The 23,486-nt window shown below is 43.8% G+C and overlaps 1 protein-coding gene across 28 annotated transcripts; it reads left to right on the top strand.

Annotated features, from left to right (window-relative positions):
• Nucleotides 1-277: 277 nt before the first annotated feature.
• LOC144768686 (uncharacterized) lies at nt 278-16,709 on the top strand. 28 transcript variants are annotated; one of them, XM_078652518.1, is made up of 15 exons: nt 278-616; nt 1,931-1,955; nt 2,044-2,231; nt 2,572-2,734; nt 3,792-4,000; nt 4,087-4,315; nt 5,662-5,696; nt 6,783-6,830; nt 7,552-7,664; nt 9,144-9,273; nt 9,444-9,554; nt 15,035-15,143; nt 15,232-15,320; nt 16,306-16,453; nt 16,536-16,709. In XM_078652518.1, the coding sequence occupies exons 1-15, from the start codon at nt 604-606 to the stop codon at nt 16,573-16,575; spliced, it is 1,650 nt and encodes a 549-aa protein (XP_078508644.1). In that variant the 5' UTR covers nt 278-603; the 3' UTR covers nt 16,576-16,709. The 28 variants fall into 28 exon arrangements, with proteins under 28 accessions (XP_078508644.1, XP_078508653.1, XP_078508651.1 ...); XM_078652527.1 differs by having other exon boundaries at nt 474-616; nt 3,798-4,000; nt 9,444-9,512; XM_078652525.1 differs by having other exon boundaries at nt 475-616; nt 9,444-9,512.
• Nucleotides 16,710-23,486: the final 6,777 nt, after the last annotated feature.

Raw genomic sequence — 23,486 nt, forward strand, 5'->3', positions numbered from 1 at the left:
GTTCGTAGATGATACAAAATTACGAGGCGGCGTATCATCGTTTACCAACAAGAGAAACACAAATAAACGGCCTACAATAAAAGATCCCAAAAAAACTACCCATAATGGAATGTACCACTGAAGTAATCTTCCCCCCTCAAATCTAGTGTGTGCTGGTGTTACCCAACTCACGTCAGTGTGTCGTCACAATCCAGAATATGCTAAACAGCAGATCATACCAAAACGAACATGGAGGTAGGGGTAAAACTTGGGGCGTGGTTCTTCTTTGAATGTTTTTACTGCAAATCCAGCGTTGCTGATTGTCCTCAATGGAGTAGCACCGTAATAAAAGAATAATATACAGTTATCATCCAGATTCTGGCATGAATAAAAGGTCCCGTGTTTAAAGTCTGGTCTTCCTCTTCCCTTAAATCTCGCCAAGTGGTACATTCCAGACGCAGCCTGTGGAAGTACGTCTCACTGTTAAATCAGCTCAACATCCAGTTCGGTTTCTGGAAGCACAAGGAGTGGACGTTGAAGGAGGGAGGGGCTAAAGTTTCACCGCAGAGTCCTACCGACTTCCGTCCTTTTCGTACACCGAGCTCAGATCCATCCACCGCCGTAATGGCGTCAAACGGTAAGAGTTCAAAACGCGATTTACGATGTGGGGCGCGGGTGCAGCAGAGGTTCCGATAAAGATCAGCCGCCATTTTGCTGTTCAAACGATGAACCGGAGACAAAATGGCTTCCGTTTAATTTCCAGTTCCGTGGGTGGATAGGATTGTTCTAAGTTTTGTTTTTCACTGGTTGGGGTGATGCTGCGTGATGTACATGGTACAGTTTTTTTTTGGGGGGGGGGGGCATGACATCGATGTCTGAGATAAAGGGTTTCTAGACGCGGATGCATTTTGCGGGGGAACGTTCTTATCTTCGTCTGTCGTCTCCGTGTCATTTTTGACTCGAGGCGTTATTGTGATTTATTAACGGGGGTGCTCGTAATGAGTAAACGCTTGAACGTTTTAGTAGTAAGTACGATTGAGACAAGTAGCCGGTGTGTGCATTATTACTTGTTCGTTGTAACTTCTTTATTTATATAGCACTTACTATCCCTGACGAAGCGTTAAATCGCTTTGTGTACTTGGTTAGTTAGGGTAGTTCAACACGTGGGTGACTGGCGGATGTGGATGAGTAGACCAACAATAAAACAAAAAAAATGATATTCGAATGTTTTCTATGATTGGTTGGTTCTGCTGCTCGTGTTCTTAGAGTGCAGTCCCTTTCTTGGGCCCGATGCCTTGTGTCGTTAGGCCTGAGCTGCGCCACAAAGGACGCCACGCTAGTTCGCCATCTTGACCAGATGTATCTAGGCCCCATCCTCGACTGCCAATACGTCGCATTGGGCTAGCCCATGGGACTGACCAAATATTTTCCGACCATTTCCACCCAACGAGTATTTGTGAGGTGTTGTGGTTCACAATTCGTGTTTACAAATGACAAGCTCTTTCACAGCGATAGAAATGTCGTTGAGGGACTTTATGGCGTCCTTGTCAAGCGCCATAATGTAATATGCGTAAGGGCCCTTGTACGGTTTCTCGGTATGGGCTGTTATCGGATAATTTGTCACATTTCGAGGAATGCTTCATTTTTCATTGGCGGAGGAGCGATTGACGAATTTCCGGTGTATGCGATACAGCTACTACATCCCAGGCGTCTATTCTAACCATTTTGAATTGTCCGCTAGGTCTTGCTAAAATTACCCCCCCCCCGTATTACATTTAATCTTGTATAGCGTTTCGGAACGTAATTAACCAGGTTTTATTTTGCGGATTTAATTGGAGTGCTGATGTAGTATGTGATGTCTGGGGCTATTTTCACCCGGCGATCTATTAGTCACTGTAATCGTTCTGTCCCAACGGTCATATGACATTTTTCTTTACTTTTATCTTTTCAGACTATTCTCAACAAGCTGCTCAGGGGTGAGTTTCATTGACTGTTTTTACTTTTAAAGCTACTATTTTGCCAAACGCAACGTAGAGCATCTAATGTGCACCTTTTTCTTTTCAGTTACGGGGCTTATCCTTCCCAACCGGGTCAGGGGTATTCGCAACAAGCCAGCCAGCAGTATGGCCAACAAAGCTACGGCAGTTACGGACAGTCTGCTGACACGCAGTCAAGCTACGGACAACAACAGAGTAGTGGTGGCTACGGATCATCTTATGGCCAAGCACAAGCGCAGCAGACGCAACAAAGCTGTAAGTATTTAAGTCTACGGTTTGAAAATGTCCGTGTTTACAAATAGTCAGAAAAACGACACCGGGAAAGGGGGTGCATTTTGAACCTGCCTTTGGTACAGCAATGATCTCCAAGGTGGTACTTCATCTGACGGGCACAGTTTGTTTTGTGTGTGAGGGGGGGTTGTATTTGCTATCTTAAACGTTGTAATGGGCGACATAGCAATTAACTAGAGTATGGGATTATTTAACGTCGAGGGTGATGTTAGAACGTCCCAGGGGACGTCAGTCCTTCATGGTATAGGTCCATGGCCGCAGATATCCCTTTTACTGTCGGCTTAATAAACTTGTCTCGTTTTAGCTGGTTATACTGGACAGTCTGCTGCTCCTCAGGGGTATGGAAGCTATGGAAACAGTCAAACATCACAAGCAAACTACGGGCAATCCCAGCAGCAACAGCCGCAGCAACAGTCTTCCTATTCCGGTTATGGGCAGCAACAGTCTAACAGTTCTACACCGGGAAGGTAAGAGTCTGTCCACGTCAATGCGAGATATTCTTGTGGGCTAGTATTGGTGCTGCCGTTGCAGAAATGGGCTCCACGTGCGACTTTGAAGTTTATTTGCTGAGTACTTTACTTTGTTTCACGGGTTAGTGGGTTATAAAGTGTCCCTACAGCACGCTTGCTACCTATTTGCCCACTTCTGCCTTTTTGGTGTAATATGCACTTGGTGGAGTGTGACTCGAGATGCAACTATTCAGGGATTGATTGATTCAAGTAGATGGAGCCATAGTTGTGTATTGTCCTGAGTGTGCGCTTTGGAAGTTCAAATGGGTGGACTTGTGTATGGTGAGCCAGTGGAGCTCCCTGAGGTGTGTGGGAGGTTGGCCCGACTACTAAAGTCTGGTCGGTTTACAGACTTGTGAGGTGGTAGTTGTGGGGGGGGGGGGGGGTGTCCATAGTCCAGCTTTATGGGATGGCTTCACATAACCCTTTAAGATACCGCTTTCTGGACCAGTCATTACTTCGGCAACCTTTTGGGAGGTTTTAAGTTGGTAGTTACGTAGCCTAGAGATGAACAGAAGGGGATACCTAGATAAATGGTGTTGAGACTTGGTTTCACATTGGCTTTTTAGGCTTATGCGCTAAAGGCGATTGGTGTTTGATCCATACTTAAGCTCAGAGCGTATTGCTCTGGTCAATTGGATGGCTGCAAATAAGTTGATAGTGAAGTCATCTGATGCGGAGTAAAGAATGGGCTTGGAACTAAAGATTTTGTGAGGCACAGAATCAGAACATTTCCTTACACCCGTGGCAATAACCGTATCTTGCATCGGTGTCCTGATATTTAACTTAATGACTTTTGGAGAATGTTCTTAGTGGTCCTGTTGGACAACAGCCTTGTGCTCCACGAAAAGGCGTTAAATTCTGCTACGAACTGTTAAAACGCAACCTTCTTGCATAAAGTGTTATTTACACCAGGTGGTTTCTCCTTCAGTCATACGAATTTTATGGGGAACACGCTCATTGTTAAATTTTCCAGTTGGAATGTGATCAAAGTCTTAATATTCCTGACATTCAGTTACAGTAGTGGTCAGCAATCCTATGGGCAACAGAGTGGAGGAGCAGCAGCTGCAGGTGGAGGAGGGTATGGACAACAGTCTAGTTATGGAGCTGGTGGAAGTAGTGGCGGTAGCAGCGGTGGCCAGCAACCGAGTTCATATGGAACACAGCAGAGTTACAGCCAACCCCAAAGCTACGGTCAGCAAGGACAGTATGGAGGAAGTGGAGGTAAGCTGAACGTTTATTCTGTAGGATACTGTGTTGATTACGTGGAAAACTTCCTCCAGTGGATAACCATTTTCTTATTTATTTAGGTGGAGGCTATGGCCAGGATACCCCTCCAATGGGCGGTGGTAGTGGGGGCAGCAGTGGCAGCAGTAGTGGTGGGTATGGTGGTCAAGACCAAGGAGGTTTTGGTGGTCAAGACAATCGTAACAGAGGAGGCCGAGGTGGAGGCTTTGGAGGCCGAGGTGGATTCGACAGAGGTGGAAGAGGTGGTCCCAGAGGAGGGCCGCCAGGAGGTGCTCCCAGAGGAGGCATGGGGTAGGTGCTTAAGCCTTGGTGTAGGAAACTAATGTTAACGTTGGTGTTTGAACCATGCTGCGTTAGGGAAAATTGGAGTTGTGCAAGCGTAATGTGGGGCTAGCTACTAGAATGATGCCAGTTTTGCATGTTGACTGCTGCAGTAATTGGGGGAATAAAATGTGTTCATGCTTTTATTTTTATGCCTTGATTCCTTCCAGCAAACTATTTTATGTCATGTGACCGGCTAATGTTATGTTCCTGAGTGGTCTTGCCGCTTGTAGTTCGCTGGGAAATGTGTTCCTAGCTCAATGTGGTGTTTAGAAATTGCGAACACTTGCGCTTCCTTTGATTACAACTTGTATTGAGCTGAAACAGGCTAAAATGTTGCCACATCTGTGTGGACTGACCTGTTCTTCTAGTAAGGTTCATTCATCAAATGAATGCTGTAGTGCGCAACATTGAAAGGTGTACATCTGAGACATGCCACTTAAGGCTATTCTCAACAATTCTCAGGTGGATCAGTTGTTAGGTTTGTGTAAAATATTTAGGTTTAAAAAAGTTAAGCAGCCCTAAGTGGGTTAGGCTGTACTAATACGGAGACTACAAACATGCTGAACTTGCAGAAGTATGTATTGGCAAATGTTAAACCCTGACCACTCCTGTCAGATCGGAAAGTAAGGCAACGTTTTAATAACATCTGTGTTGCCATGGAAACTTCAGATGTTACCGGTGCCTTTACTAGAAGATCTAATGTGAGATGGTTAGACTTGGGTCATTTCATTGGGCTTCATATGTGGGGTACGGTCAAACTTACATTAGTACTGCATGGGTGTCATTAATACTCACCCTTAAAGGTAAGTATTTAGAGTAATGCTTCAACATGGTGTAGCATCATTTTCGTCTATCAATAATAGGTGAATAATACCTAATGGGTGAATAACCACCCGCCTCACGTTTACTGCGCGTCAGGGGGTGTATAATAGAATACCAGGTTATCACTAGAGTTCATTAGGCTGCATACTTCAGGCAGTGTTTCACTATGTAAACCTAAAATGCTCGTGGTTTGCGTACACTGTTTTGTTTTCCGAAATGCGTGAGATTACATTTAACAAACAGGTGACATGGCTGTATGGTATTGTGGTACTAATGGTAAACAATCGTTATTTCTGTAAAGATGATAAACTTGTACAAGACTGACTTCATGTGTCGTAGGAAAACCTAAGTCTGAATGTGCTATTGGCAAAACAAGGTGGACGAGTTCTTAGGTCTACAGGAGGAAAGTTGCCAGTATCATAAGGATCTGGTTCTAACGCACTAAAGCCTAGACGTGGAAATCTTCAATGTCTTCTAACTTGTCTCCTCAGCGGTGGTGAACGTGGTGGCTTCAATAAATTTGGTGGTAAGTGAGTTACTTAAACAAAACTGTTTATTCCAAAAACCAGTGTCATGTAACTAGCAATTTTAAGGAAAGCCGCCATTTATCAGATATAACCTATGGGAGCACCAAGCGTCCGCCTTTGCAAGCACGCCTTACAAGCTGTGTTCAGCTTCATTGTAGGTTCTGGTACACGCTATTGCAGCTATTCGTCTTGCCTCTGTTTTTTTCAACAAGACAGCTCTCTTGAATTGCTTCTTTAAAAGTGGTGAGCACGAAGTGCTTGTTTGGGTATCCTGCAGCTACATTTCCTTCGATTTGTACAAAATACCTCGTTCCTAATACAGGAAGGTGAAATGGTTCTTAACTGAACACGTTGATACTCTATTGAATGGTGTTTTGCGATTTAAGAAACAAACACAACAAAGGTGTTATATGATAATGCTGCTCATTTGGAGAGCTTAAGGAGGCTTCCCATGGGTTACTGAAAAGGGTTTGGCAAAAGTTTCAATGTGTGGAGACCAGTGTTTGGTATATGGCAATGTATATTAAAATACACCGGAAACGAGGCAATTGTAAACTTAAAAAAAGGTTTAATTCATTGGATGGTTAAAGGAGGAAATATTGTCACTAGGTTAAAGGTTGCGTTACACAGGCCGCCCTAAAATCAGTAATACATTGGTTTCAAACTTAAGGGGTAGAACAGGCAGGTTTCATATGGAATGGGTTTAACCCAAGGTGTGAATAAACTGCAAAGCAAAACTGTTGGGTCACTGCAAAAAGTTGTACATGCGGTACCCACAGTTCACGAGTCAATGGTGACGTGTAAAATTCATCTGATCTCTAAAAGTATGGGTATAAATGCAAGCATTTTAAGTTAGAAAATACTTAGGAAGGAAACCCTGCTTGAGCATGGCCTGTTCTTCGAAGGGTGTTTTGTGTCACTGGTGTAAGGGTGTTTGATTCTTGCCACACATACGAACACATATACCAACACTGGCCTGCTGTGTATCTTAATATTATGACTGAGTTGGGAGTGCATGGGTTTGGATGGGGTTTGCCCGTATGCCTATTTGTTATACAGCGTTTTTATTTTTCTGTTTGCCTAAGGAGGTGGAGGAGGTCCCCGAGAGCAGAGTGGCCCCAGACATGATAGTGGTAAGTTCATGCTGGGCATACTGAGCAGTGTACTAAAGTTTCAACATGCTGGTCTGTGCCAACTACCAGCTTTCATAACAAGTAGGCACTAGGAACACAAGGTCTCTCAAGGCGTCTCAACTTTGGGTACCAGGTTTCTTGCGTCTTTGTATGCCATACTATGTTCATGAGCGTCGCTGAAAAGCGATTCAATGGGTACATCAGCTGCTATACACTGAGGTGCTCAACTAGGTGGCTGTGAAACATTAAGGTGGTTGCCTTCTTTTGGGCTACTTGAACACAATGGGCTCCGATGTAACCTGCAATAGGATACACGCGTTTATGGTTGCGGGGCACACTAACTTGGGGGTAAACTGTGTCCTTGATGGGATTTTATTGGTCCACTTAGTTGAACTTAACAGGGGCACTGGTATAAGGCGAATGCAGTGTATGTACTATTCTTTTGGCTTTGATGCCTACCACAGGTTTGCAAAACTATTTTAAGGTCGCTATTTAAGGTCAACTTCTAAATTGGCTGCCTACACAGCAACTGGACTGGCGTCGACATATGCGAATCTTGCAGACCATCTTAACAAATATGGATGCCATTGGTGCACAAGTCTAAAGAACAATGGGCCAGTTTTGTGCTATCGTGCATTGACGGGCTGATGGATGTTAAATGATCAATGAGTTGCTTAATCTGTGGGGAGTTTTCGCTTTAACGGTGGTCTTTTAATTGCAGGTGGCTCTGAGCAGGACAACTCTGACAACAATACAATCTTTGTTCAGGGTCTTGGTGAAAATGTTACCATCGAGTCTGTTGCCGACTACTTCAAGCAGATTGGCATCATTAAGGTAATTTTATTTTCCCAATAGGCCGCGGTACATAACGCGCACGTCAAACGAGTTCAAATGAAAGGATCCGGTCTAAAACATCGATGTGTCAAGTTATTTAGAATTGCTACTTTTGAAATAAATGACTACTTTTTCCCCTTGGTCTGTCCCTGCTTTAGATTCTGCTCGTTCGAAAGGGCGAGTGGTGGACCGAATAGCTTTTCTTTTGCTTGCATTTCTAACCTTTCGAAAATGTTATGCGATTTTAAATACAGTGCTGAGTTAGGCTACCCTATTAGTCATGAACTGATTTGCGTGCGAAGCTAGTCTATGGATCTTGTCTACAAACACGGTCTTGAAATTTCCCACCCATACATTGGAAATCGGTTTTGTTGGGTAGTTTCTCTTAATGTAAAAATTGAGAAATCGAGAGCATTAGGACATCTCGCAACTAGTTAGTGGTCAATCTACTATTTTGGTTCATACTCTTAAACTTGCAAGAAAAATTGCAACTTTTTAGGTGACTTGTTACATAAGGAAGCTTCATCTTACGTTTTAAATCTAGGATCAGTAACGGGAAATGGTCGGTTATGGTTACGTTACACTGTGTCTGCATGTTTTTACCGTGGCATTGAATGGCGAAAAGTAGCATACACTTTAATGGTGCGCAGGGAGTTGGAGAGACCTTTTTATCTTGAGCTGTACAACCCTAAAAAATATTGACTACATTGCAAATTATAATCTTACCGTGTTGGTAGTCTTGCTATCGGAGCTTATTGCTTGCAATTTTTCAAAGGACTGATTGTGCTTTCTTGGTCGTACACCTAGGTATCTTTATTATTTGGTTTTAAATGACACCTAGGTAACTGCGCAACTGGGTGGTATTTAATGACGCCTAGGTAACTGCACAACTGGGTTTTGTCTCGGGCTTTTGCGTGTGTCTTAAAAGTAGAAGGAAAACGTCTGCTGGCATATGCAGTGTAATTTGCTCATTGGGGCTACATAACGTGGATTGCTGCTGTTATATTGGCATTTTAACTTGAATTGCACTCATTGTATGTTTGCTTAAGTGGTTGGTGCTTAATCTCCTGAAAGTTTCTAGCTAATGTTTGATATAGTGATTCTCCTTCTTAATCTGAGGTGGTACTTGATCGCTAGAAACTGCATACCGCCCATCAATATAGTGTGTAGATCTATAAATGATCCAACACCACAACTGCATGCCTTCCATAGGCGCCTAGACCTGCTTTAACTTTTGTGGTGTTGATTGGTAAGGCCTGGCCATTAACTTTAATTTTAGGTGGTAGTTTTGACTTTCAGCACAGCCTGTATGCCTTGGTTTGGTATCTGGTCTCATCTGCTTTTTCCTTCAAATCCTGACCCATAACTTGTAACTGGTCTTGGTGACCCGTTAGCACCTTATGTATAGCTATCTAAAGTTGTTTAAAACGAAACTCCCTTGAAAAAGGCACTAAGGTACTTTTAACGTTTCACCCTCAGATTAACAAGAAGACTGGACTACCAATGATAAATTTGTATGCTGATCGGGAGACTGGCAAACTTAAAGGGGAAGCTACTGTGTCTTTTGACGACCCCCCCTCAGCCAAGGCTGCTATCGATTGGTTTGATGGTAAGTGGTTCCATGTGCTGATTTACAGTCTAATCCAATCTATGCTATTGTATATTTGCTTACAAGTCGGTCTTAGCGTTGTAAAAAAAAGCTGGACACTGTCTCCAGCATCTGTATCTGATGTAATATAGAATAAGCGTCATTCCTAAAAGGTATATTGTTTCTTGCAGGGAAGGAGTTTTCTGGTAACCCCATCAAGGTTTCGTTTGCAACCCGCAGAGCTGACTTCAATAACAGAGGTGGAGGCAATGGTGGAAGAGGTGGCGGCAGAGGGCGCGGGGGTATGAACTGATGTTTTGGTTCATTTGATTGAGAGACGATCATTTCTGCCTTGATCATTTCTGCCTTCATATGGGTGTTACTGAAACTGCAAAGCACCCAATATTCACTTGATACATTTTAGTTAATATGGATTACATGCATATAATCTGCAGACTGCATGCAGTTGGCACCCTTCCCTGTTTAGATCGTAGATTTCAGTACATGTAGTATGCCATAAAACTGCTGGGTTAGGTTAGACCATTCTTGCATGTTCAGAAGTAGTTGGCTTTTAGTAAGTTTTCAACTACTTGTTAGTTTCAGCAAAGGCATTTAGTTTATCTCGGGCCATTTGGTGTAGAGGGTTTTTATGACCACTGCCTTTTGCCGTTTTTTTAACCCTCCTTAACGTTGGTTTGGTCTACAAACCGAACTCCTGCCCAGAACTTCTTGTGCTTCTGAGGTATCAAACAGTTTCCATGATGACTGTCTGAAGCTTTATTCCTTGGTCTCACTTCTCACTGTATTATAGATCTGTAAAGTCTGAACCACTATCCTTGTTTACGTTTAACTGATCAATCGATCTTGCTAGCACCTGTTGCGCTCAGGTTTCCCCATATTTTGTGTGCACCTATTTCAGAAAGTTCAGTGATTTTCTCCACTTGGCCCTCAGCCAGGAATTAAGTGAGATAATTGTAGTTTGGGGGGGGGGGCGGTGCTGTAGATGCTTTGCACAAGTCCGATATCTAGTGTTGGGCTCGGATAATTTTAACGTTTTTGTTCCAAGAAGTGTAAGGCGGTGACACGACTACTCTTCATACTATTGCGCTTGGTCACTGCCATCGACTGATTATTTTTTTCTTCTTTCTGGAGACTGGTTTGGATGTAATCTTTTGTGCTTCGGGCTTCCTTGGATTTTCTAGATTTCTCGCGGAGGTATTGTCTCGACTGTAGGTTCATAGCGTCCGAGTGATCACTAGTCATAGCAGGTCTTCGGCTCGCTTCCGTATCGTACCCCGCGTGGCCTACCTTTCTTTTCTGTGTCCTTTGGAGAATGACCTGCTGTCCGAAGCAGTTAACCCATCTCTTCACTCACCCATAAGAGAAGTTTAGGATGATGCCACAAAACCAGACTATGGGGATGCCTGGGACGACTGTCACAACACAGGGATAAATACGGACCCTGATGTGTATCCCACATGACCGTTTTCACCTGCCAACGCTTCTGCAGATTGTTTTAATAGCCAGGGCATCAGCTTTCCACCAGATCTCTTCACATAAAGACAAAATGGAAAGACCACTTTTGAAACCATCTAACACACAGTACCTACTAATCCTAGACTGCATTGTCACGCAGGAGAAATTGGAGGACCCTGTCAAAGCAAGAATTTTAACACCATGCATTGACGATATTAAAGGCTGCACCATCAAATAAAACAAAACTGCAATAAAAATTGTGAACTGGTGACCTTAGCTACCCACCTTTATTCCGCTTTGCAAGAAAATTTGAATGAAATATTGAAGTATTTTATTAGAGTTCAGTTAACCCCAGACTCTGGTGGTCTCTAATGCAATAAAGATGGTAAACTTCCAAACATCAGGCGATGGGTCCCTCCAAACGCTGCGCAAGCATCTAACCACTGGTTCATAGCCAACAGCCAAGCTCTCATAGCTAGATATAATTGGGCCCATTGGCTCGAAATTGAGGATCTCGAACAACTCCCAGTCAAATGTAGAAAATTGTGAATGAAGGAAAGCTTGTCATAAACAACCCTTTGAGCATTAGATGCAGTCGACACTGCTGCTAGAGGGTAAACACTAGCCTCCTACCGTGTAGCCATGCATGGCTGTGTAAAGATTCAAACCGGAGGTACTTAAGTCTACCACTTAATCGTCATTTTGGGCCTCATGTAGAGTCCCTGAATGGAATGATACAAAGGTCGCAAAATCAATGGGCGTTCTACAAACACATTCCATGTTCCTTTCGTAGGCCCACCTGTAAGCAAGATGCGAGATCTGCCTCAGACCTCCACTGAAAACATTTTAGAGGTTCCTTCAGAACAAACCATTTTCAGGGTAGAGTTCTTGTAAATAATGCTCGTACCTTAAACAGTGACTTTCTGACTTTCCTCAGACCACTTAACACTTGTCTGGTGGCCGTATTCGGCTTTCTCCCACTCAAATCAATAAATCAAAATCTACAATAGGAAAAAGCTTGCTATTACTAAATTTCAAGAACCATTTCAAGGATCAAGAGTATACTCTATACTTTCCAGAAAAGATAGGTCTTTTACTCTTTCCTGATCTCGTACCAATAAATCACATCCCATTTGAACACTTCCATATGAACTCTCCAGGCAATTCCTCTGTTAAAGATCTCGTGACTGCGTAAGACTTGAATGATGCATACTTGCATATACCTAGCTATCACGCACAGAGTATCTAAGGTTTCAATTCCAAGGGAACATTATCAATCCAAGTTTCCTCCTTTTGGAAACGCTGCAGCGCCAAGAGTAGTCACATTGTTTAGCGGTAGTAGTAGCACATCTCCATGACATTCGTGTCTTTACCATATTTAGATGGCTGGTTGGTAAATAAAAGTATACTGCCTCCGCATATGCAATCAAAATACCTAGAAGGCCATGCTCGGCACATCATGCATACCCAAATCTAGACCGGACCAACCGTATAGCCACATTAATCCAACATTTTCAAACTGTCAAATCTGACTTGCTGGCATCTTAAATTTCAGAAGTTCTACTACTATGATCAGTTGAGTCGCTGGCTCAAATGCATAATCTAGTGTTAGATGCACACATCCCACTGCAATGGTGTAATCCACAAGTGGTATCCAAAGGGTAGCTGTTTCAAGACCCAGTTCCACAATAAATTATCAGAGCAGATGCTGCCCTAATTGGTTAGGGAGGTGATCTCAAACATCACAAGTCAGGTGATATGGAACCCCAAACACCAGTATCTCCATATCAAACCATGAGGCACAGGGTCAAGGCTGATTTGCATATGGCTATGTCCGACCTGGGGTGGTGTGGAGTGCAAAAAAAGATGGATTTAAGCCCAGATCTCTGTACTGCGGTGAATGTATTGCATTGTTATGCATTCTGTCCATCAATTGTTTTTGCATTTCTCCATATCAATCGCCTAGAGCAAAGTTTTCCTTATATGAACATACAAAGCCAAATATGTATTACTTACAAAAAACAATTTTCTTGTTTAGCACAGACAATATGGAACATAGCAATACATCACAACATTAATCTCCTAACATAACATGTCCCTGGGCCATGCAACCAAGTTGTGAACTTTTTAAGCAACATGTAATTCCACAAATGGGAACTCCAGTCCTACCATACTTGTTAACGTGAGGTTCCCACATCTCTGCAACCAGAGAAAAACTTTGCAAGCGGGTACCCACGCCAGCAATCCATGGGCCATGTTATGTTCTCGATGAACTGGTCTGGGGTATATTTGCCTATGTTTTCCCTTCTCTCTCTACTTTCATTAGTGGTCAGGAAGCAAAGGCTTCCCTTACAGTGATATTACTTGCTTCAACATGGGCTTGCCAACCATAGATTTCAACACTTTGAGCTGTCCCTAGTTCCACACAAAGCTTCACCTCACACTGGACCTTGCCACACAAATAAGTCTACTTCAAGGAAGTGTGCAAACCAAGGCAATGTCCTGCAGCTAAATGCAAAAACGATCATCTATTTTCAAAACATCAACCCTTCTAATGCAAAAGCCCTACCCTTGATTGCTTATGGCATTTGCAGAACCAGGGTTAGCCTAAATATCTATACGCTTAAACCATGTGGCTATATGAGCCTTTGCAGAATACACAGCACATATTTAAAATTTCTATTGAAGCTTATATGGACTGACTTGATAGAATTGTTCCAAGACTTACTGCTGCACCAGCATGGTACTTAAACATTGTATAAATACGATTCATGGGTCTTTTGAACTCCTCCACTCTTGTAAACTGCAATACTTATCTTGGAAACTTGTCTTAAATCGCTGTCTCCACTCAGAGGGGTGAAAAATTCAGGCATTAACGCTGGAAGATCTTTTCTTCCAACTACACACGGAACATGGTGGTAGTATTTTGAAAAAAATCCTGCATTCCTCCTAAAGCTAGTTTTCTTTTTTTCCTGCAATCGGATTCGGTTGCTGAAAGGGCCATACACACTTGAGATGTCAAAAGAGCCCTAAATGTATTATATTGACACTACTGAAAGTTGTAGAAATACAAAAAATGTTTTCCCTTTTTGACTTGTATGGGAAAAGCAGATTCAAAATCGGGCCCTTCAAGAGGTATTGTGTCCAAATACCTTGCACAAAAGAATAGTTTTGCCTTTTCCTCCTGAAGCTCAATCCACTAGGAAACTAGGAGCTTCAGTGGCTTTAGGTAGCATTCCTTTGGGCACTCGACACACTTAAACATTGTGTGGATGTCTTTGGACACACACAAGCCAATGTTGGCCAAGCGGTTCTAAACTTTTTCATGCTGCAAACCCCACAGTTTAACCAATGCCTCGGGAGAAGGGCTGCTTTAGTCTATGCAAAGCATGTGTATCTTCAGCACACGTGTGTGTAAGCTTCTGTTCTTGGAATGTATTGCTGTAGATTCACATGCGCCATCCCACCTCCTTAAAAAAAAATCCTGATTAGGTTTCAGTTCATATACGTTGTACACTTGAATCATAATACTGCCTGGAAGTCACATGGCTATTGGTTTTCTCAACTACCTGCAGTAACAATCTGAAGATGGCGTCAATGACAATGCGCAGTATTACCAGGAGGAATCACATTGTGACTCAACTTCTTGGAACAAAACTTTTTGGAAGACTTGTGCAAAGCATGTGAATCTACAGCACTGTATGCCAGCAACAGATGGTTGGTAACCTAATCCTTCAGCAGTAATTGGGACAACAGATCCAATTGGCCTAAAGTTGAGACCAGGACGGGACGCACATAAATCAGTGGCAGTTAAGTGCGAAGTCCAGAAACTAGGAGAATTTTGCGTGCACAATCTTTGCACATGAGATTCGTGTCCGTGTCCAAAATAAGTACTTGGTCAATTAGCACATGTTGCAATGTATCAAATAAGTATTATCTTGGATTATTTGGCACCATTGGCAGACTGATATATTTTTTTTAAAATCTCTTTCCGTCCCCATCGTGAGACCTTTTTTCATATGGCTAGCGATTTTAATTGACACAGCGATACGCCCAGGAGACGTGCCCACAAACACTTCCCATGGTAATTTAAGTAAATAGTATAAATGTAACTGCTTCCATTTGACTGTGCAAGAATCCCATTAACTTTGCTATACCATTGGGGAAAATGAGGTAGTTTTTTCTTGGTAGTTCCAGACGACGCATTCATTACTTGATTCATTTGCATGAATGCTGTGCGAGCTTTGATAAAGCCGCACTTCCTTGCCTCCCTCATGTAGCAGTAAATCAATTTGTTTTCATTCAGGTCCAATGGGACGTGGTGGATTTGGAGGTGGTTCAGGTGGTGGTGGCAGTGGCTTTTCCAGTGGTGGAGGGGGACAGCAAAGAGCTGGCGACTGGAAGTGTCCCAACCCGTAAGTTATTAAGATAAAAATGACGAGATGGTGCATATAGTGTAGAAGAGCGAGCAGGTTATTGCAACTGTAGTTCTTTATTTTCTAGAACATGTGAAAATATGAACTTTTCTTGGCGAAATGAATGCAACCAGTGCAAGACATCCAAACCTGATGGACCTGGAGGACCGCAAATGGGTAACTTTTAGTTTAGCCCTCCATGAGAGGTCGTTTTGGGGGTGATCAATCTGGAACACTATTGCTACAAGTAAAGTAGTGGAAGCAGGCATTGCGTGTAGTAAATACATTACTCTTATATAGGCTCTCAACAGCCCAAACGCTTTAGTCCTTCTTACCGGCCTCACAACCCGAACCTTGTCATCACATTGGACCGTTTAAAATTGTTTTACCTATACTCGCAGCAAACTTACACGAGCACATCCCTGGTTTGCTAAAATCTACATTTTGAGACCATGTCCGTTTTCCCATAACAGACGTGGTCCCTAAACTGAGGCAGTGGAGGAGTTTGAACGTGACCTTGTTTTTTTTGTGAAGGCGGTCAGCAGAACCAGACTTGGAGCCATAATTTGCATGGGTTTATGCTCAACTTTTCTGTCCTACGTTCAGATAAGGGAAATTTAAACTTTGCATATCGCTTCCAAACTGAATTCAAGTCTTCTAGATTTCTGATTCAGAATTCCTCCCTTGGAACCTCCTACCTTGGTTTATTACCTCCACTATTGATTACGTAAGCTTACCGAACTTTGAAGGCTAATCTAGTTCATGTTATGCCTTTGAGGGTCATGGAAGGGGGTCCGAGGTCCTTTCTGCTGTGTTCATGCACAAGCATGTTCATTCCATTCGGACTTCATTTATGCCTGTTCTGTAGTGAGTGACTTGCAAGAGAACACAGTGGCGCCTTTTACATAAGTTCTCTGGATAAGTTCACACTACAGATTGCATACCCTAGTTGTGCTTCCGATTCCTATCGGCTAGGTATCCATGTTCATTATGGGGCTTAAAGGACTGTCGGAGATTAGAGAAATAGCTGAGGTAGAATTTCAACACGGTCTAGCTGATCCTTGGATATAGGGAGACTTGTTCATTTATCCAGGTTAGCTGGGTGTTTTTGCACTCTGGTAACTAAAGCAGCTTGTGACTTAACTGAACTGTTACATCCTAGGTGGTGGATTTGAAGACCGAAGAGGTGGTGGTGGTGGTAGAGGTGGATTTGACAGAGGTGGATTTAGAGGCAGAGGTGGCGATAGAGGTGGATTCCGTGGAAGAGGTGGCGACCGTGGTGGATTTGGACCAAACAAAATGGATTCTAGGTAAAATGTAACCCGTTTTTCTTATTTACGATTTTACGAATGGTTCAAAGCAGTATCTAACGTGTTCCTTTTTCTATTCAAGGGGAGATCACAGACAAGACCGCAGAGAGCGACCTTATTAAATGTGAATGCCTGTTTTGTACTTTTTTTTTGTCTATGATGCTGCGCTGTTCAAACTATTCCATTTGTGTATATTGTTTCCCGAATTTTATTTGCTTGTATTTGTATGCCTGTTCATTAAAGAAAAATGATTTTAGTTTGTGGTGGTTTTTCAAAATCTAACCCCGCTGAGTGAAGTGGCAAACTGTGGATAACATTCATTTTTGGTGTGAGTGGAAATCTAGAACTTCTCCCATGCAAGACAGGGCAAGGGTTTTTGCAACCGCCAATGTGAACCACCCGATAAGTTGGTTAGTTCAAATGTGGGAGTCTAGCTTAATTGGGTAACCGCTTTGGAGGAGTCTTAAATGGATATTTTTCAAGGATAAATGCGTTAACTGTATTAATGAAGGAACTGAATTCAAAGTTTACAATGGTTACTTACACAGGATGGCTAAACCATGTAAAATAAGTGATTCAACAATTGTTAGCCAATGAGTGTTAAGTATATCCCGTGTTGCTCCCAAACCTTTACATGTGACTCCACGATGAACGAGTGGGCCTAAGAAGCAAGCTTTCATATAGTTTTATTTGCATGTTCGATATGGTCGAAAGACACTTGTGGTAAGCTTTTTTTTATTTTTGTTTAAACTACAACACATTTGGAGGAGCCGATCCATGGTGGTCATATGATTGATCTGATGGTGATTCACTTTTGATATACTTCATTCTGATAAGTGGATGAGTGAGGGTGCAAAACACTTGTGGATAGAAAGTGGTCCAGTGTGTAGACTGACAGGAAAATGTGAATGGAGCATTCTCAAATTAACTTCACTAAAATAAAGTTTGTACAAATGAAGCAGTGAAATCTTTTATGAAGGGTGATTATATTGGGGTTTGACATTAATGGAATCATTGGCTAAGACTGATTAGCAGATGAATATTGAATAACAACCTGCTTACAAATCAGATGCTTGGTTTTACTTCCCCTTTTCATGAGGTAAAATCTACCTGACGCTGCAAGGCTGTTGCGTTCCTGAAATAATTGCTTACTGAACATGAACCTTTGTAGGTATGGTCGTTAGTGCATGTGTTGCTGTCTACGCGCTATGAGCGCTTGTGCCATCTAATGTTGGGTGCGGGTGTCACTAGTCTTTCCTTCAAAGTAAGTTTATTTTAGGTGACTAGTAACCCCTCTGTTAAACTAGCAGTACACTTTGTGGTTTGTTTTTGCCATTTGGTTCGGACCCAGTGCTCCGACTCTAGGGTAAAGCTGTGAGCCTAAACACATTGGACCATCTCGCTGTGAAGCTGAATTTTGGGAAAGCCTATGGCTAAGCAGGAGTATCTCTATGTTGCGTTTGAAAACAGCACTTCAATTTTAATATGTAACATTATCTGGTCGGTAAAGGAATGCATCAGGAGGCTACAAAACTTTCTGGCTCCATCCACTAGATTGCGGTCTGCACAGCATGTGAATCTAAGATTAGTGCTACAAAGCATCTGCTCTTTCAAATCTTTTAGGGTTCACATTCTTTCACTGATCTGCCATCGAGTGGATGGGGTCGAAATTGCCCCACTTCCCTCGGTGTCGATGGCCATTTAATAATCTCTCCCTCTTATGACATCAGATGTACACCCTAAAAGTACGCACCTGCCATCTTAAAGTTTTTTATGGCTGTTCAAGGTCTGGATGGGGAGGAGCTTGCTCCGATTGTAGTAAAAACCATTGCTGTCTAGATGGTGAAAGCAAGGTACACTGGTTGGAGCTGGGACATCGGGAAGTAGACTACGTTGGTTTCTGTGATGTAGCAGATTGTTAGTGCAGAGGGGGCGACTTCGGCTGCACCTTCAGACGCCTGTACCTTGATTCACCCACCATAAACCAGCAAGCAGTGGCAGGAAATTGAGACCTCCCAAGGAGTATACTATTCCAGTAGGGAAAGGCATTGTATCTGGGTCCTGCGAACATTGCCTGCAGGCAGCTATGCACAGTACCCATGTGGGGTTTGGTACAGCAGTGGATGGTTCCTCCAGAGGTGTTTTTGCTGCACAGCAACCAAGCCACATAACTTTAGCAGGGCAGCAGAGGAAACACTTCTGTTTGTGTAGGAAAGTAACACCAAGAGATTGCCTTAAATCAAGTAACTGTGGCACACCCTGCTGTTAACACCCCACCTGTAGAGGCAAAATCTGGATTCTGCTAAGAATGAGATCTCGCCTGACAATTTGGATGCTCTATCTGACGAAACATAACAAAGGCATCAACACTACGTATGTTTTGTGCCGCAGTGGCAGACCTGCTCCAAAAGGTGATCAAATGGTACATTGATCCTCAAGGAGTTGGTTACCTCGTGGCTCACAATAGGTACATAAAAATTCAAATTCCAAATCCTGCTACATGTGGTTGGTGGCACCTTTAGGAAGGGACTGCTTGACTACAATCCACCTCCTGGTGTGTACCTGCATGAACCAATGGACAAAAGCTGGAAAATCTTAATTTGTAATGTGCAATGCCCAATACCAAATGCACAGCACTGCGGGGGGTTAAGGAGAATGGTAATGTCTGTTGCGTTTTCACAAAGTGCCTGGCTGCCACAGCAGCACATCTGAGAAAGTTTACCCTCTACTTGTATGAGGTAAGCAGCCTGCAATATAGGCAGTGCTTATAACCCTTTCTGTCAATCTGGAGACCTTTTCCTTTCCACTAGAAAGGAAAGCAGCCTTCCTATTAGCAACTCTGCATTCAAAAGGGGAAAGAATTTCCAGTAGAAAAAGTACTCCATTAACTGAAAGTTTATCTTTACGGGGAGGGGGCGTGGTCTTGGGTTTCGCCTATAATTTTGTTTTGTTGTAGCTTACTCAGTAGTTGTACAGAAAGTCTGTTAGTTATGACTTGATGATCAAAAAGGCAATGTATTGTGCTGTTGTAATTTGTCCAGTGCTGGTAAGAAGTAGCAATATTTTTAACCCCTTCTGTGCTCATAACTGAACCATTCTCCCAGGAGCACTCTTAACAGCAGAGGGATTTCTTTTTATCTGTCCAGGTACTGAAACCGGTAAATGTCTGTGGCATGTCCATTGAAAGAATGGTTAAGGAAATTTGCATTCACCTTCCCACCAATTCTCTGGTAATAAGTTCAAGCAACCAAACATGTCCCTTGTTGCACCACAGTGGGTGTGAACAAAGGGTTGCTAACTACAGCAAACACCACACTCCTGAAATACCTTGCACACTTGTGCACGAGGAACTCTAACCCCATGCTGCAGGTATGCTGCCATCGTAGCATATATGGGTGGGGTTCAAAGGAAGACATTTCTTCCAAACACCAGAGATTCCCAAAGGGACAAGCACTGCTTGCAACAGTGTACATTCCCACGTGAACCTTAAAATAATGCACGGTTCAAGCTGTCTTTTTAAGCTAATACACCATGCTGGACTACAATCCCTAACTTAATAGGGCTTTCCTAGTAATGATGTAAATACGCAGTGTGAGCAAACTGCAGGAGCCATAAAACTAAATTTAAAATGACGAACTCACAAAATCCCTATCGAAGCTTGTATTCCACTTTTGTTTTAACCAAACAGTGCAACCCCCATGGTTCTTGCTGCATCCAAGATTGTGACAGAACATGTCGTTCTCACAAGATGTTAGAAGAGCAGTGATGTATTACACACGGGAACCAAAGCAGTTGGAAAGATCGATCAGTTTATCTCATGCCTCAGCACCTGAGGTGTTACTAGTGAGAAAGGGAGTTATAATAAGATAGCTAGTACAAACAATACAAAGATGGCACACAGCAGTAGAAGTGATGCTTGTGAAAAGGCCAAAAGTGCCCTCATGAGGAAGCACTCACCGCCTTCGCCAATGTGCCAATCAAATCTGCCCAGCTGCTACATTTTAATTGACACACCCAGTCTCAAAATATTACCATGGCTATCAAAGCAAACCAGGCAGCAGGTGGGAACGTTTTTCAACACCTGTGGCTGTATTATACATACTGTGCATTATCCAGGTTTGCACAATATTACAAAGAATGGGCTGCCCCCAGGGCAGCCACTGACTCCCGCTGTCCAGCGGTGGGCCAGGGGGACAGTTCAAACCTGCTGTGTATACTGCTTACACGTTGAAGAGCAGGATCTCCTTTAAGGCAGTTGTATTGTGACAGCCAATGGCTGCAGGGAAAGTCATGGGACCACCTTTCCTCCCTGCAGAGGCCTTAACTGCCGGGCCAACCTTATACCCCCCTCCATGCACCTCTCCCACAGTGCTGAACCCTTTATTTGGCTATTTGGGGTAATATGCTCATATGACTCCATATTTCCCCCCATAAAGGTATCCATCCCAATTCTCTTCCAGGGGATCCTCCTCAGTCATAAGCATTAGAATATTCCCGCCCATGCGTGGGACCCGGAAACACTATATTATGTGCCCCACATATATAACCAAATATATTATATATATATCTACTAAACGCCAGACCTGAATCATGCTGTAAAGAATTTCCACCATACATGAGAAAATGTGCATTAGAAACATGAGAAACAACAAAGTTTGTTTTAGAAGTGTTTTAATGCTCCAAGCAGTAGAAATTCTTGTAAAACACTGAAAGCATAGGAAGCTCCCAGGCTGCATTGCAAATCCCCAGTCTAAAAAGACTGAAAAGCTAACCTGCAGCTGAATGCAATAAACTGACAAGCACCCATGACCCCCAGCTACCCATCATGCCTCAGGGGTGACAGGTCAGTTCTTTCTGGCTCCTTCAGGAAGGATCCTGGCAACACAGCTCCACTCTTTTCTGTTTTTCTGACAAATTTACTTCACTTTCACAGCTTTTGTCTTACTTTGACATTTTTCACCTTGTCAAATAAGAATGTCTTTTATTGACAGTTTGGTGGGTATTTTCTGCTTGAAATGCCTTCCCTTTTTGACAACTGCCCTTCTTGTAGAAACAAGAAGGCCAAGACACAGCCTGATGTCTGTATTCTTTGTCTGCCTGAAGAGCATGACCCAAAGGTCTGTCCTCACTGCAAAACCCTGACAGGAAGAACTCTGAAGGACAGGGAGAGGATTCACATCTATGGCCTTGCCCAAGGTCATCCAGAGGAAGACCTCCGGTACAGAAGGGCTCCAAGAGGGCTAGAACACCTTCAAACGACAAGTCTTCGCACCCTTCAGCGTCTGGCTCTGTGCTGAGGAAAGAACTACCGGTGGGTCATATGTAAAAAAAATGACCTTCGACGGCGCGCTCGCCGCCAGATTCAGGTACGTCGTCTAGAATTCAAGACCCTCCACCATCGTCTGCGTCTAGGACCAAGACACCTCTGCCGCCGTCAACCAGGCGACGATTGGTGTCTAGGTGTGACCCCTCTGCCGTCAACCTGGCGACGATTGGCGTTGAGGAGCAGAGACCCTCCGCCGTTGTCACGACGTTCGGAGTCGGAGAGGCTCACCTCTGCCGCCGCGGAGTCCAGAATCCTCCGCCGTCGACAACCAGACGTCGATCAGCAGATCTGTCGACGTCGCGTAGGCGTTCGGCATCCAGAGTGACCAATACCCCTCCACTGTCGTCGCGTAGACACTACGTCGAGTGACTGCTCTGCCGTCGCCCCAGCGGTGTTCGGCGTTGAGGGCGCCGTCATCTGCTTTTTATCGCCGTTCGACTTGGTTATTGCCGATTCTCGCACCACCCAACATCGAGGCATCATGAGCGGACTTGGTCGATGTCGAGGAACTCTGCTTCAGGGAGATCCAGAGAATCTGATTCTAGTGACAGAATCAGCCTCCTGACACTCATCCTCTCATTCGTCTGGGCGAGCGGCCTCAAAGTCTAGAAGCCCTGCCCGCAGTTCACCTTTGCAAGACCCTTCTACAAATGTGAGGTTGTCCCCTAGATGGAATCTGCCATTGGATCATTGGCGAGATTCAGGGGCTATGAGGCGGATGCAAGATTACGCCAATCCTGCACATAGGTCTCCACTTCAGACTAGTTGAGGTAGTGGACAGACAGTTCAAGCTGAAAGATCGCCTGTGAGGAGGCCTACTAGATCTCGTTCTCCCAGAAGGGAGGAACGTTCAGGAAGATCACGCGAAAGGAGGCACAGTGCTCATCGCGGGAGTAGGACGCCATCGACTTCTTCTACTTCCTCTACCCAATCTTCCAAGAGGGATTATTCTCCCACACTTTTGGATAGCCCTATCTCTGGTCTCACCGGTTGATGACATCAACACTTTCCATGATGTCCTGCAAAGAGGAGCTCAGAAGCTCAACATTGAACTGTCTATTCCACAAGTCACTAGAACAGTGATTTTTGAGACACTTCACCAGAAGTCTGTTACATGTCCCATGCTGCCATTGGTTCCAGGGATTATGGACCCTGTCAAAGACCTATTCCTGGCTCCAGCGACAATTAAAGCGGTGCCTGCTCGCATCCAAACAAAGTACAAGCCAGCGACCTCTGACCCGGTCTTTGTCCAGACTAACCCTCCTGCAGACTCAGTAATCGTAGCAGCAGCACTACTGTCACTGCTATCTCCTCAGTCCCTCCAGATAAGGACAGCAGATCACAGGACTCGTGGGGTCGTAAGGTCTGCAACTCTGCCTCTTGTGCAGCTGCACTGTTGGGTAGATATGATCGAGCCTTATGGGACTCCATGGAGCGTTTCAAGTCCAAACTGCTGAAAGAAGACCAGAAGGACTTTGAAGAGACAATGACAGAAGGCTGTCTGGTGGCGAATCAGATTAGCACGGCTGCGGATGGCGCAGCCCTTGCGGCGCATTATGCCCATGGAATTTGCGCCAGAAAGTCGTCTTGGTTGCGCCTGACAGGCCTCAGAACCGGTGCACAACAACTCCTCTTAAATCTTCCTTTTTCTGGTTCCTCTCTTCGGTGAACACACTGACGAAGAGATGAGTAGAATGAAAGCCGAGC

This window comes from Lissotriton helveticus, chromosome 7, assembly GCF_964261635.1.
Source record: "Lissotriton helveticus chromosome 7, aLisHel1.1, whole genome shotgun sequence".
In the NCBI taxonomy this organism is placed as follows: domain Eukaryota; kingdom Metazoa; phylum Chordata; class Amphibia; order Caudata; family Salamandridae; genus Lissotriton; species Lissotriton helveticus.

Bases quoted from the DNA above. Each gene is read 5' to 3' on its own strand.
- LOC144768686 (XM_078652516.1), top strand. The intron at 2,232-2,571 runs GTAAGTATTTAA...GTCTCGTTTTAG, and splicing joins GCAGCAGACGCAACAAAGCT to CTGGTTATACTGGACAGTCT. The intron at 7,665-9,143 runs GTAATTTTATTT...TTTCACCCTCAG, and splicing joins AGCAGATTGGCATCATTAAG to ATTAACAAGAAGACTGGACT.